Source organism: Notothenia coriiceps, unplaced genomic scaffold, assembly GCF_000735185.1.
Source record: "Notothenia coriiceps isolate Sejong01 unplaced genomic scaffold, NC01 NC01_scaffold00005336, whole genome shotgun sequence".
Lineage (NCBI taxonomy): Eukaryota > Metazoa > Chordata > Actinopteri > Perciformes > Nototheniidae > Notothenia > Notothenia coriiceps.
In genome coordinates, this window is record NW_011338037.1 from 861 (window position 1) to 16876 (window position 16016).

At 39.4% G+C, this 16016-nt stretch overlaps 1 protein-coding gene across 2 annotated transcripts in view; it reads left to right on the plus strand.

Annotated features, from left to right (window-relative positions):
- Positions 1 to 404: 404 nt before the first annotated feature.
- LOC104942859 (la-related protein 1B-like) overlaps positions 405 to 16016 on the plus strand; it is a 20180-nt gene continuing 4568 nt past the window's right edge. Inside the window, exons 1-9 of one of the 2 annotated variants that reach the window (XM_010768157.1) lie at positions 405 to 584; positions 2648 to 2811; positions 3244 to 3603; positions 10365 to 10476; positions 10842 to 11011; positions 12094 to 12200; positions 13192 to 13352; positions 13932 to 14076; positions 15022 to 15131. In XM_010768157.1, coding sequence (XP_010766459.1) covers positions 2665 to 2811; positions 3244 to 3603; positions 10365 to 10476; positions 10842 to 11011; positions 12094 to 12200; positions 13192 to 13352; positions 13932 to 14076; positions 15022 to 15131 — 1312 coding nt within the window. In that variant the 5' untranslated portion in view covers positions 405 to 584; positions 2648 to 2664. The remainder of the gene's footprint in view (positions 585 to 2647; positions 2812 to 3243; positions 3604 to 10364; positions 10477 to 10841; positions 11012 to 12093; positions 12201 to 13191; positions 13353 to 13931; positions 14077 to 15021; positions 15132 to 16016) is intronic. The other variant, XM_010768158.1, reaches the window with a different exon arrangement.

The window sequence follows — 16016 nt, forward strand, 5'->3', positions numbered from 1 at the left end:
TCTTTTTTTTTGTATTTGCTTTTGAATTGACGTTTAAAACCATAATTAGGTAAAGAATAATATTTGTGGAGAAAATAAGCATGAAAGAATTGCGATTATGTTAAATCGCTTTCCTTGTTTGCCTGTTTTGTGTCTTAAATATTTGCCCTTGTTGATCTTAGAAATGGAGCTAGTGTAAATCAGAAAAAGTTAATTAATTAAGTCAACAAAAAAAGACTTAATATGACATTTAAGTATTATTGTTATTGACAATTTGGAAAACAAACCAGAAACCAAACCGATGTGGATGTCATTATGATATGTTGCTCAGGAAATAATAATGAGCTTCTTGCCACAATCTGATTTTTTAAATTATGAAACAGTCTTTGATAAATCTAACAAACATATCTAATAAATTCCCCTCCAGGCGCTGAAGGGCAGTAAAGAGGTGGAGATTGTGGACGGTAAGATTCGCTGTAAAATCGACCCGGAGCATTGGCCCATCCCGACCCCCGCCATCGTGGGATCCCCCCACACCGACTTCTCCCAGCTCATCAACTGTCCAGAGTTCGTTCCCCGTCAGACCCTCAGCTCCACCAACTCCGGTCAGTATTCAACTCTTCTTCTTCTTCCTCTTCTTCTTCTCTCTTTTACCAAGTGAAGATTAATAATAATAGATGACATTTGTATTGCGCCTTACCCAAGGCCGCTTTACATGGTGAACAAACAAACAAATAATAAAGTAAAACATTTAATAAATAGCAGTAGGAGTGGAAGCAGGGGGACTGTGATGGGTTAGGGGTCAGAGGCCATGGGTTAGGGGTCAAAGGCCATGGTGATTGAAGGAGAAGTCAAACATGTACTGGGTGTTTCTCAATGTCGAGTACGCTTGCTTGGTAGCACATGTCTTCCGAGCGTCTTGCTTCAGAAGCGAGGCAAGAATCCTTCCTGGCATTCGGAAAACAATGAGTGGAACAGGCTAGCAAGTGTGCAGGTGTGCATCATATGAGAGGCCCCGCCTTACATTTTCCGCCACAGATTTGGGGAAATTGGTCCGTGCGCAAAGCATTGTGGGGATTTTGTGTCTGCAGCTTCGAAATTTTTCCAAACGAAGTACGCCGGGCTCGGTAGAATTCCAAGTATGCTGGACATTGGAACAGCTTGAAATAGTGGCTCTGGAGCAGCTTTATTCGACATTGAGAAACACCCACTGTGTGCCCTTTATATCTTCCTCCTCTGTGGAATTGAGCTCCATTGTTGTCTAAACACATCAACGAGCTATACTTCATCAATGGGTGACACATTCCTTTATTACCATGAACAACACACTGAATTCATTTTGACTTAATCCCATAAACACCTTCCTGCATCCCCAAATACTCACTAGAGCACCAGATGTTGATTCATCCGCTGCTGAAAATAGTCCCAAACAAATGCACTATTTCCTCCCCGTTGTTTGATAAAAAGTACAGTGACCAGCTGTTTTAGGAGAGGTTATCAACCTTTTTAATATAGGTGCAATATTTATTCACATACTTCAAAAATGTTGAGGGAAGCATTTTAGATCTCCTACTGTGTCCCCACAATATACATTAATATTCATTGCTTGATAAAAAACAGCAGCGAAACAATAAGACAAATTTGGCAAAACTGCAGCAACTCTAATGCTGCGCTCACAGCGGACGCGATGGGATGTTTGGGGGCGCCCAAATGAAAGTCAATGCACAATGGACAACCGCTGGAGCGTCATATTCGCGTGACGCGGTCTCGCGGTAGCCAATCAGCGGTGAGGATCTCAGCCTGCCGTCACTGACGTTCAATCAGAAAACATTAGCTGTTAGCTGTTAGCAGTTAGCACACAGAGCTCACAGCTCCTCATATCTGTTCAAAAACTGGACAGAAGTTAAATAAGAACAAACCACAGACTGTCTGTGTCATGGTGAATACAGTCGCTGGTTTATTTATGTCTGTAGGCCGTTGTTATGAGTGCGGACGGAGCATATACAACGTTAGCTTACCCTGATTGATCCGACCTCCATTCAGAAAACACGATTTTTAAAAGGTTATTCGCCTGCCGTCTTGTCTGAAGACTTGTCAAAGCATTAATTCATGGTTTTCACTAACCGGTATCAGTATGTTGTTACTTCGGCATCATTTAGAAACGTGTATTAAAATGTAATCACGGTAAAATATTTTCATTTTGTTGTGGTTGTAGCCCCCTGGCCAGCGCGTCTTGTTTGAATGATGCGAGTAAACACAGCTGACAGCGGCGGTGAAACTCGAGCATTTAGAGCGATAAGAGCGATTAGAGCGAAGTGAATATTCGCATTGCGTCCGGTGTGAACGCAGCATTAGAGCCGGACAAAATAAGACCACTATCTTAAAATGTAATGTCTTCCTATATTAGCCATCTGTGTGTTTATTTAAATAACCGGATGCTTTACATTTTAAATACAAAGTTTCATAAACAATCGAGATGTTCATCTTGTCCTCCCTGCTGCAAGGAGATTAAAGACCAATTTGCATGAGCATGAATCCAGTGCTGTGTTGAGTCTTCAGCTCCTCCTGTAGCTAAATGTGAGCTGACAGGGCGATGTGTGATTTCAAAGCTCGACTGAACGTTGTCTGGGTGTGTGATGTGTGACTGTGATGTGTTTGGACCTTTCAGCTTCATCGCCTGAGAAGATGAATCCTCCCGAGTCCTCTGAGTCTCAGGACTCTGCTGAACCCAGCTCCTCCAGCCAGGAGTCCCCCCCCGACAAAGACGCCCCCCCGCCCGACCCCGACGCCTGGATCCAGGTGGAGAAACGCCACCGACAGCCCTCTGGAAAGGTACAGAATGATCATCCATTTTTCATCCCTTCCATCATCCCTTCTTCTGTTTCTCATAGCATCGTCTTTCTGTGTACCTCCTGTTCATGTCTTTTTTTTTTGTCTTTCGGCCTGCAACTTAGGTGACATCAAAAATAAAAAGTGATATGGCCTGTTATCCAGATATATTTTTTAAGCATTTTTATTTTATTTTATAAATCGATTCAGAATCTTGGAACATAAGTCTCATTCTTTTTTGTTAGTTTTTGTATAATGAATAAAACAAACTCAGATTGTGGTGAGAGTTGCACCAATCTAGTTGAATTGTTGAAATGTTTTTCCTCAAAGTATCAAACTGTTTGTTAAACATTTAACTCTCAATTTCATCATCCAACCATCTGGTTTATTGCGGTTCCTTTGTTAATCACTCTGTGTTTCTGTCTGTGTTTCCAGGAGCGCAGCGAGGCTTCTCCATGCAGCCAAGAGGTTCCTCCGCAGGCCGCGCCCGCCCAAGAGGAGCTGGACTTCCTGTTCGATGAGGAGATGGAGCAGATGGCGCCGAGGAAGAACCGTTTCACCGACTGGTCAGACGAGGACGACTCGGACTACGAGATGGACGACCAGGACGTCAACAAGATCCTCATCGTCACCCAGACGCCCCCGCACGTCCGCAAGCACCCCGCAGGAGACCGGACGGGGAACCACGAGTCCCGAGCCAAGTTCACCGCCGACCTCGCCAAGGCCATCAACGACGGGCTGTTCTACTACGAGCAGGACCTGTGGAAGGAGGAGGAGCAGGTGGAGAGCGTCAAGGTGAGGAAACGGGGAGGATGGTGTCTCAGGAGGGACAATTAGAAGAAAATAACTTACATTTTCCTTTTTTACAGACTAACGATGAATTAGCGCGCTTCTGAACATTTGGGTTACAAATATAGAGTGCCACAGTGACGCGTCCTAAAACCCGGAAGTAAACTCCTTCTGGTTCCCTCGACAAAAACCAATGCAATTTCTCCATAGGATTTTGGAAAATAGCTGGAAATAAGGTCTGTGGTTGAAACACATTTAGGAGACGGATCACGTTTTGTTCAGCCGGATAATCTCCACATGTCTACCCTACTTTTAGAATTTTCTAATCATATATCTAATCGCCCGAAGCAAAATGCTAACGTTATGCTATAAAGGAACTACAGCAGGGTCGCTGCTTCAACGTCACGCCAACTTAAGATCCATATTCAAAACTACAGATTCTAAATGGTTCGAGTTGAAGCGGTCACGCCAACTTATGATCCATATTCAAAACTACAGATTCAAAATTGTACAAGTTGAAGCATTAGTTTTAACAGTTTGCAGGAGGCAGGTACTTGCTTTCAAGCAGAACTGGGGAAAAACAAACTTAGCGGGAGTGTTTACGTGTTCGGTGTAATGACTTAAAATGGCCTCGACAACTTCTGTACTCCTATTCAGCCACTTGGTAACAACCATTGTTTTTCAGATGCGTAAACTCTTCAAAAATCCCCAGCGGGGTCACTGCTGATTTATTTTCCTATGGAGAAATTGCATTGCTTTTTGTCGAAGGAACCGGAAGTGGTAAAAATGCTAACTTACTTCCGGGTTTTAGGACGCGTCACTGCTGCACTCTATTAGATGTGGGGTTTTTAAACCTACTGGTTATTTCCCACTATTGGAATTTCCTAAATCCCTTTTATATATATATATATATATATTTTTTTACAAATAACTGACAAAATAAAGCTACGTTTTATATAATAATATTTAATATTTTGGAGATAATAAAAATAATAAATGTGTAAATACTACATTTTATATAGTCAAATGTATAAAGCACTTTGATTAACATGTTGACACGAACTTTAGTGAAAAAGAGAGCAGCTAAAAAATAAAAACTTGAATGCCATAAAGACACTCGGAAGAAGGTATCACATATAAATGTAGAATCATTATCAAACATCATTTTGCATTTTGCGATATTACAGTTGATTCTGATCGGTGAAATGTTTTATCTCGCTGTTTTTTACTCTTCTGTTCTTTGGCCATTTAAAGGTGACATATTTATATTTCCTGTTTCCTTAAGAACAACTTGAACCCAGTATTATTATAAACTTTTTCTGGGTTAAGGATCCACCTTTAATGAGGTTAAAGTTTAAACAACCAAATCCAAGTATTTGACCTTTAAGTGTGTAAATCCCTCTTGATTGACAGCTAATTAAAATAAAGCAGTTTAGGGGAACCAACGTGTCTGAGCAGGTCTTCATGGAGAGCTAGAGAACAGATGTGACAGATGAACACATGTAGACCAACCTCATGTCTGAACACGCTGGACTGAACATTAAGACTCTTCACAGAAGCTGGCGAAATACACTGTCCTCAGGTTTTCAGGAAATGACAGATATGGTCTGCTTTGAGGGAATGACAATGCTTCCTGTCTTAATAAAAAATGTATAAGCACTAGCGCTGTCAAGCTAACGCGTGAACGCGCGTTTTTTTGTAACGACACTAATTATTTTAACGTGCGATTAACGCATGTGTATTCAGTGTTTCCCCTAGGTTTACTGCCTTGGCAGGGTGCTGCTCGGGTACCCCCCCAACACAGGGATTTTTTTTTATCCTCTGGAGCAGAGAGAGTAGCTGTGGATTATTGTTATTGATATCGTACAGTAGTATTTGTAGATTAAAAAGTAATACAGTACAGTGTTACACTGTACTGTATTACTTTTATTCAAACTGTATTCCCTTCTTATCATGTAGCCTACACTTCTTCCTTTCATTGATACATTTAAATCACCTGACTACAGCATATAACATACCTGCTGCAACCCTGTGCTGCTGCTGCTTCTCTCTGCCTCATCCTCTATTGCTGGAGGCAGCTCCACCTCATCTGATCTCTGATATGAGAGCAATCGTGTTATGATCATATTGAGCTATTGGTGTGAGTCTAATATTAAACAAGCAGTCTGCTTGTCATACATTGCTGACGATACATTTTAAGAGGCAATTTGTTGAGTCACTGCCGCTAAATTCCGGTAGCATCAAGCTAGCAAACCCTGCATTAGCCTCACATCAACAGGTGTAGACAGAACATCCAATTATCCTGAGCTAATTTACTGAATAAACCAACTCACATCTCCTGTCTTTTTTTTCACCCAACTCATTAGACTATTCTTCTGCTGGCGTTTCATTGTTGTTTTCTGTCAAATTCAATACTGTAGTTCAAAACTGCGGTACCTGCTCACCATCTGTGAGCTATTTTTAGAGGAGGGACGCTACGTTCGTTGTCGCGTTCGCGCGCGTCCACCTGAGCAGGCTGTTTGTGTCCTTCTCCCGTGACGATAACGGCTTGCGGTTAAAAAATAATAATAAGCGAATTTGAAACTGGGGGGGACACAAACGGGCAGACAGCAGAGCTGTTGGTCTCCTCCTTTCCTCCGCTCTTGTCTCTGATTGTGAGTGTGTGCATTCGCGCGTGTGTGTGTGTGTGTGGGGGGGGGGGGAGTGGTGAATACGGCAAAGCAGTGGACACCTGAACACGCCCTGCACATTGACCTGGAATAAATTACCATAGCGCGTTTAAGTTTATTTAATACAGAAGTCACCATGTTCAATGTGTAAACGTGAGGTAGCTAGATATTCAGTGCAATTGGGCTATCTCTCTCTGATTTGTTAATTTGGGTGCTATTACTATATTTATCATCTTTCTTTTTTTTTAAATAAAAAAAAAACCCTTGAATTCAGGCAACGGGGCGGCGGGCTCGTTGGCAGGGCGCAGCGCAACGCAAGAAATGGTAGGGGGAAACCTGGTATTTGCCTTCGGCCCGGCCCTAGTTTACAGAGCCCGTAAAGGCTTGACCGTGTTGTTGTTAGTTGGTGTTGGGCCTGCCATAGATAATCACGTGATCGACTGCCATCCAGCGCATTATTCTTTTGGACGCAAGTGGACTTCGTCTCATCGGGCTTTTGAACTTGTTTGTTTGAGCAACTGGCTCAGTGCAAATAAGTACACAGGGTTGGGAGAGAGTGTAAGAGAGAGAGAGGTTCCAGGTTGTTGTGTTGACAATATTCAGGAGAATATCTGTCATTGTTTCAATGATAATAAACAAACATTTGCATAAAGCATATTTGTCGACTCATATGTTGATAAGAGTATTACAAATATTCTTCTAAGGTACATTTAGAACAGATAAGGAATGTGCGATTAACTATTTTAATCGACTGACAGCCCTAATAAGCGCATTATATTTAATGAATAACATATAGAAGCCAAATAAGCACATGTCTTTAGATTCAGTTCACTTTAAAGAGAAATACATGTTTCACATAAAAAAACTACCATTTAAGATATATTTTTACCACAACGACCTTAAATGGGATGAATTGACTCGCTCTGTTAGAAAAAGGAAGGTCATGCTTGCCTTTTTGTAATTAGTTGATTTATTTGGTGTTTGTATCTTTACTATTAGTGAACAAAGCTTTTCCAAAGATAGTTATTTTAGTTACAAATCACTACATGTCGGTCTTGTGAGAAAAAGAGGGAGGCCTCGGAAAAAAAATGGAGGGTACTGTTTTGTGTCCAGCTGTCCGTCCTTGGAAAAATGATTCACTTCCTGTTATTGAATTTGCTGACATGTCGTTCACCACTGAATTCCTTGTTTATTTCATCAGTGAGTCAGAGCGGCCTCTGTGCAGAGTTACAGACAAACACATACAGCTCAGCTACAGGAGACAGAAACACACTGAGGCCCAGTTTAATTATTTAGTGTTCTCCTTTCTTATCGTTCAGTTTAAGACCAAAACATGAAACTGAATTTTAAGATGGTCTTTCTTTACTGTTGTCATAACTTTAACTTTGAATAACATAAAACATTTTAAAGCTTGTTCAAGAAAGCTGAAATATCCTAATTTAAACGTATATTTGTGGCATCGGGATGATTAAGGTTGTCTGTAGTCTAAGACAGGTTGTGTTTATTGTATAACCTTTTGAAGACCCATTCAAAATCTCTTCTGGACTAAATATTTCTAAATTCTGTTACATTTTCATTCAGATAGTCTTGATTTAAATGTTTTCCTGAAGCCTTAGTCAGATTGAACTCTCACCAATATTGCATCAATACAAAAACAGTTCTTACAAATTATCATGGGAACTTAAAGCTCTTTTTTATTCCAAAGATTTTGCCAAATAAATATCCTACTATCTAAAATGTGCTATTTTTGACTTATAGAATATCTTCGGTTTTACACATCATGCAGCGGTAAAGCTACTATTCGTATTCAGAAACATCTACACATTCATTACTGTTGAGCACAAATGAACATGTGCTTTATTCCCTGAGGATAAGACTTGGATGCCAATACGGACAATCCATTTTTGATCAATCAGATGAGTCACAAGTCTAAAAAAGGCTCAATCTCCTTGAACTGATATTTGATTAAAACAAGTTTCGTGCCTTAAGACGCATTCAGTATAAGTAAAAAGAACATTTGAAAATGTGGGCTTTTATACCTACTGGTTATTTTCCACTATTTGAATTTCCTAAATCCCTTTTTATATATATATATTTTTTTTTTACAAAGAACAGACAAAAAATGCTACATTTTATATAATAATATTATGGAAATAATAAACTTGTAAATACTACATTTTATATTGTAATGTATAAACAACTTTGATTAAAATGTTGACAAGCGCTTTAGAGAAAAAGAGAGCAGCTAAAAGCAAAAAACACCAAATCAAAACGTGAATGCCATAAAGACACTCAGAAGAAGGTATCACATATAAATGTAGAATCATTATCAAACATCATTTTGCGATATAACAGTTGATTCTGATCGGTGAAATGTTTTATGGATGTTTTTTACTCTTCTGTTCTTTGGCCACAGTTACGTTTTTACTGACTGTTAAGACACAGTCAGTAAAAACAGTTCATAAAGACACACAAAGGTCGCAGTTTGGCTGTTCTCTGCACAGTTTAAAGTTTCAGACGCCTCCCTAAAGCTTCGCTCCGATCGCTCTGACTTAAAGACTTTGTGACAGAGCTGTTAAATCTCTCGCTGTGGAGCGGGACAGAAATAAACTACAATTTATCGCCCCCTCACTCTGCGAGCTGCAGACTGAAGAGTGTCTCGCAGCTGCTTCCCGAGGGGGGAGCTGTCTCTGAACACGGTCTACAGGTTACACTGCGTTATGTTATCTTATTTAAATACAGATTTACTTAGCAATACTTTAAATGATCTGGGATCAGTATTCAGTTTTGCTTCATCATCTCACTGGTACAATAAGTACAAAGTCAAATAAATCAGGTGATTCAAAATCTAACGTTAGATCAGTCTTATAAATACAATAACACACACAAACAGTAATACTCATTATGTTATTCTTATTTAAATACATTTGTGATTATATTATGTGAGAGAACATGGGATACACATTAAAGATACATTTAAAGTTAAATAAATAGGTAGTAAGATAGTAGGTTTAATAGCCATTGTTTATTTGTAAGTAATTAATAATATCTTAATATCTCTCCCAGTTTCTCTTTTTTAAACTTTAAAGTGAGGCGCTATTATTATTATTATTATTATTATTATTATTATTAATAACTGAAAGGCGAGCGTTAGTTCAGGGATTTGACGTTACATTAAAATGTAATAAAAATTAAGGGTTTATTTCATGAAAAGTCAACCACACCAGAACAGATGTTTGATTAATAAACATCTGTTTTGCACACTCTGTGTTTAAAATGTAACTAATAATGTTATTATGTTTTACTTACTAAAAGTCATCTTTATCTAAAGTCTCCAGAGAAAATGTGATACAAGACGTCTATGCATATGCATCAAGGGTTTTAAATTGCATGCTAGGAAATGTCTGTTTGCACAAAATATAAGAAATGTGTCTTTTTGACGGTGAGTTTGTGAAGCTGTCGGCTCGTTTTCCGGCTCAAAGGTTGAGACTGATGTCGCCACATGTGAGAAAATTGACGCCTGAACACACAGAGGAAGGTCACCTGGATTCTCTTTCAGACGCTGACGTGTTGTTCAAAGTGCGGCACATCTGCTGAGTGTCACACAAGCGTTGATATCAGTATACACTGAAACTGAGAGGGGATAATATTATTAGCTAATTATCTGACTGCAGTCCAGGAATAGTGAGTCAGTTATGTTTAGGTTTTTCATTACTCTTACTTATTAATGACATCATGCAATAAAATAGACTAATAATAGAGTTCAATTTGGAGTTTATCAGCATCAACACTTCTTATTCAAATAAACTCATCATCTTTTAATAAAAGCAACTATTTCTTTTTGGTCTCAAATACATTTACCTTTTCTGTTGGTTTCAAACTACAGCATTTAATTAATATTAGTTTTCACCACTAAAAGAATATTATTTAAAAAAAAATACAACATGGGTGCATTTACAAATGTTTTTTAATAGAATAGTTAGAATTAAATAAGATATTATAAATAAAGTATTTCATGTGAACTCAGTTTTTCCAGGTGCTTTAGCTTCAACTAGTATGGCAGATTCATGAATTGTGTTTGTGTGTGTCCCCCTGCAGGAAGTGGAGAGCTTTAAGAAGCTGAACGTCATCAGCAAAGACGAGTTTGAAACTCTCGCCCCCAAAGTGCCCGTCGAGCCGAATCAGGACATCTCGCCTCCTCTGTTTCCAGGTGGGTTTGTGGAGCTGAGCTTCCTGCTAGCTGTATTTTAACCACACATATGATATCATATTTATTTAACTAGTGTTTAATAATTATGAATTGTTGTTGTTTATTAACATTCTGACATATTTGCTTTAGTTAAACCCCTGTTCTTTAACCCTCTTTTAAAAAAAAACATTCAGATGCCAAATGATGCCGAAAACCTGGTAGTCCTCATTATCGATAATATTAGTGTTGTAACAGTTATTGACTTCAATCAGTCTTAAACTATAGCGCGTTTGCTCTTTGTAATGTAATGCAAAGGGCCTCACATGCATGACCATGGGAAGAAATATATTAATATAAATATTATTGTTTTAATTGTGTGTTCTCAGTGGACAGTGGAGCAGAGATGGCTCGATCTCTTCCTGCAACGGTCCCAGAGTCACCCGTCGCTCACCAACCCCGCACCCCCAAAACGCCTCGCACCCCCGGGCGCCAGGACCCCAGCAAGACGCCTCGCTTCTACCCCGTCATGAAGGAGAGCGGCACCATCGACGGACAGGTCAGATCTCTCTCTCTCCACGTGTTGCGGTCGGAGATCGTAGATGTAATGCCGTGTTCATACAAATCGGCAGGAACATTTCCTCGCTCAACTTTGGCTTACGGTATCTGTTTTATTAATGAGGATTTAACCCAAATCAAACCGTTTTTGCTGTTATTTAATTGCAATAAGTTGAACAAAATGTTGCCAAAGTCTGAATTAAACACTTTTTCAAGTCTCTTTCCGCAAAGGACAAGCAAAACACATTTACATGTTTGTTTCCTGAATGGAGTTGGGATCGATCAGGGCTATTCTAACATTGTAGCTGCTCCATCAACACACTAATAACATCTAATCAGGCATGAATACGGCAGTAATGTTTTTGTTTATACACATCGAGTCAACTTATTGTGAAACATTGAATTAGCACTATTATTATGGAAATTTGCTCCATGATGAAGTCCAACTATTCATCAAATTATTCCAGTTTAAAGCCCGTTGACAATACTTCCATGCTATCCAATTTATATTTCACAGCTTTTGTTTGAGCAGTTCTGACATCAGGCTCCAGACTACAGACTCTCTCTCTCTCTTTGCGTATCCCCCCTGGCACACGCTGCAGACCAGTTATCTGTTTCACATGTGTTTGTTTACATGGTTACAAAGGGTCAGACAACATTTCACAAGTATCAGTTTGAAGGGCTCGTTTCATCATTCTAAATACCAAGTATGAGCAGTCAACTTACATAAGGAGACAAAAATGCCTTACCCTCTTCCACTCCCGCCCATATAAGAGCAAAAAGGGCTTAAATTAAATACCGGAATTAAAATGGTTGAGGCTTCTGCACCACTTTGAGTATGTGCATGAAAGAGGTCTTGCCAGATAGAGAAACCCCTAATAATAATAACAATAATAATAATAATAAAGCATTTGTTTTATCTGTCTCTAAATTATAACAAACCATCAATAATGCCAACTCAACTTGACATACGTCCCAGAATCCCAGTTATCAGAAGACATTCTGGAGCTGAAAGAGTAGAAATGATGTCCCGTCTTAGTAAACATTTCTTTGTAACACATGAATCTCTTTTCCCTGGAGCAGACGCCGAGGAAGAAGAAGACTCGTCATAGTTCGAACCCGCCTCAGGAAGCTCACATCGGCTGGGTGATGGACTCCCGGGAGCACCGGCCCCGCTCTACGTCCATCAGGTCCCACTACTCGTTTTCCTACACCACTGTAAAGATGCTGAACTGTAGCGGATGTTAACCTTATAAACCTGTTTCTTTGACTGTGGCCTTATCATCACAATATCAGGGTTTCTTTGACAATATACCAATATTACCTCTTAATTCAGGAAGATAGTGGTTATTTATTTAAAAAAATATAAAGACTTTTAATATTTAACGCTTAGTAACGATTTCCTAAGATATTTTTCATGTTCAGTTATCGCAGGATAGTCAAATGTCTTGTGTTGTCAGAAACCTACAAATATTCAATTTACAATAATAGAAAAGATAGAAGAGCACCTAATCCTCATGTTTTAAGGGCTAGAAATTAGGGCTGCTCAATTCTTTGGCTTGCAACGATTATGAAAACAACATCGAAATAAAAATATAATATATATATATATAATTTTTTTATTGTTTTTTCAGTTGAATTATACTTAAAGTTCAGGGTTATCAACTGTTAAAAACATACTGTTCATATTTTTTTCCCCAATAAATTGATGTTTTCAAAGTAAATGGATAACCGTTTTTAATAATCATGATATCAATTATTGACCCAAATAATCGAGATTATGATTTTTGCCATAATCGAGCAGCCCTACTAGAGATTGTAAATATATTTTGCAATCCTCTTTATAAATGACTAACAATTTCATTCCAGTCGACCTATTGATTAATCTGAATCTGAATTCCTGAAAATGTTCAGTGTTACAGCGAAAGGGGCATATCAGGTAAAAGAGGCATGCGATATAAAGAGTAAGCTATCTTAAACACACATTAGTAAAATAATAAAAATAATCATAATACATGTCAGCTGGTGTTGACTACAGGGTAATAAATAGTCCGGTTTAATAAAACAATAAACAAAAATAAGCTTTGATAGATTAGAGAAGTGAGACTAATAAACTTGACCTTAGAGCAATCCTAGAATATAAACTATGTCACTGAAACGTCTCCGTTCCTTCTCTTACAGCAGCTCCAACGCCTCCCCGTCAGAAGGGGCTCCGCTGACAGGAAGTTACGGCTGCACCCCCCACTCTCTGCCCAAATTCTGGCATCCATCCCACGATCTGCTGCGGGACAACGGCTTCACTCAGCAGGGATACCACAAGTACCTCCGCCGCTGTCTTAATGGTACGGGACAAACTCCCTCACATGCTCTCACGTTTAGGGAGGTTTACACTGAACGAGCATTAAATATATTATATATGTATTTATTGTAATTAAGTAAGTTGCTGTATATACTACCTAGTAAGTAAGTGTATATATTAATAAGTAAGTATGGAAGTACGTGTATAGGTGACTTAGTAAGTAAATAAGTGAGGCTATATATGACCTAGTAGGTAAGTAAGTGTATGTATGACCTAGCCACTAAGTAAGTTATAGTATGACCATTACTAAGTTAGTGTATATGTGACCATAGTAAGTAAATGAATATAGTACCTAGAAAGAAATTGAGTTTATGTAGCATCTTGTAAGTAATCACCTTTTTTTCGAATCAAAGTTAAGTGTGCTTCAAGGAGGGGAAAAACACATGTATAGTTATAAACACATGTACAAATAAAGAAGACCATGCAGTGTATAGATTGGTTTTTAGAGTGTACAGACTCTGATGATCACCACATGTACTGGTGATCATCTAGTGACCGCCTGTGTATTGAAGACGAGGCTGTTTCTCTGTGCTCTCCGGTGACTGAATCGATGTTTTTGCAGAGAGGAAGCGTCTGGGGGTCGGTCAGTCGGGGGAGATGAACACGCTGTTCAGGTTCTGGTCCTTCTTCCTGAGGGACAACTTCAACAGGAAGATGTATGAGGAGTTCAAACTGCATGCTCTGGAAGATGCCAAAGACAACTACAGGTGAGAATGTATAGATGTTTAAATGTTAAAGGGATAGTTGTGACCGGTGTTGTATAAAGTACAAATCCATAGTTTGAAGTTCAGTAGAAAATGAAGCGATTCTCTGAGACCATTCAGCAGACGAGAGTGTTTACGTCACTAGTGTAGCATATTCAGCTCGGTAAGAACCTCGATTTGAGGGCCAGAAAAAAGGGGAAAAAGTAGCCCTGAGCCGGAACTATCCCGAGTGGAAAAGCACAAAAAAACTTGCTACGTGTTGCAGTGGAAAAGCGCCATGAGAGAGCAGCAACTCTTGTATTCTGTGAGGTAAAATGACTGTTTGGCAATGAGCCCGGTGGCTTTGAAGAGAGCTCAGAACAGCTTTAGAGCCTTTGTCTGATGGCAAAGTAAAGGGGTCAAAACATTCTAATTACAACATGCACTACTCACATGTTGGTGTCTAAAACAAATACTCTTGACTGCTTCCCCAAATGTTTAAATTGCAGATCATTACACCTCCCTCTGTGTTAGAAGCAGAAGCAGTTTTTGACCACTGTTATTCGACAGCAGAGGGTCAGCGTTCGGGAGGGGCGGCTGCCTCGATGTCACACAGTTGTTTATCTGCCAGAAGGAATCTTGTCACACCGGCCAAACCCACATTCTAATTGGGAGGGACAGGGCGTGTGCAGACAGTGTTACTACCATCAGCTATCTATGTTGACTTTATCAGACTATTCACTTGTCAGTCCTGTTCTTCTTTAATTAAAGAGACATGCAAAGCTAATAATAATCAGTGAGACAATGCTCCTACTGTTCTGAGCCGTTGGCGCCACATGTGGGAAAATAGCTGCTTACAGTTGTATCACAAAACATCCTCCCCGTAAAAACAAAACATTTACATGCAGGGTGTGTTTACTTGTCTTTGTTTTCACAGCGCCGTTCAATATTTGTTCCCCTCATCTGCAGGTACGGGCTGGAGTGTCTCTTCAGATACTACAGCTACGGTTTGGAGAAGAGATTCAGGTCCGAGCTGTTCAAGGACTTCCAAGCAGAGACCCTCAAGGACTTTGAGAGAGGTAATGTCCATCAGAAAGTGACCAAGAGCGCCCAAACTCCATATTTACACTTATACTGGCTCACTGAGATTTTCAGGATGAAGTTACGTCACTCATTTCATTTAATTTAATTTCAAACCTTTATTTAATCAGATTGGTCCCATTGAGATCATAGGTCTCTTTTTCAAGGGAGACCTGCAGCATATAGGTTCCACATGAAACATAAAACAATAAAGGACATCATACATTATATTTACAGGATACATTTACATAGTTATAGACATTTACAAGTGCCCATAGTATCAACGAGCATTTCATTTAGCCTAGCTTTAAAAACATGCAGAGGAATGAGATTGCTCAGTTTCAATTCTTGCTGAAGATTGTTCCAAGCAAGTGGAGCTGCGCACATAAAAGCTGTCTTACCTAAGACAGTCCTTGCTCTTGGCACATCTAACAATACTACATCATGCGATCTCAGACAATAGCTGCTTGCAACTCTCTGTGTTATCAGAGAGCAGATATAATACGGGAGTTTACCCAACAAAGCTTTATGAATAAACGTGTACCAATGACTGACCCTATTTACAGTAAGTGATGGCAAACCTGCCTTGGCATACAGTGTACAGTGATGAGTAAGTGCTTTACAATTTGTGACAAATCTCAGTGCGCTGTAATAGGCGACATCTAACTTGTTCAGGCAATTGGCAGGTGCATTCATATAGATCAAATCACCATAGTCCAGCACAGGTAAAAAGGTCACAGAGACTAGCCTTTTCCTGGCCTCAAGCGAGAAACAGGACTTGTTTCTGAAAAAGAAACCTAGTCTAACCCTCAGTTTTTTAAGCAGGTTATTGACATGAAGTTTAAAAGAAAGACAATCATCAAGCAAGATACCAAGGTATTTGT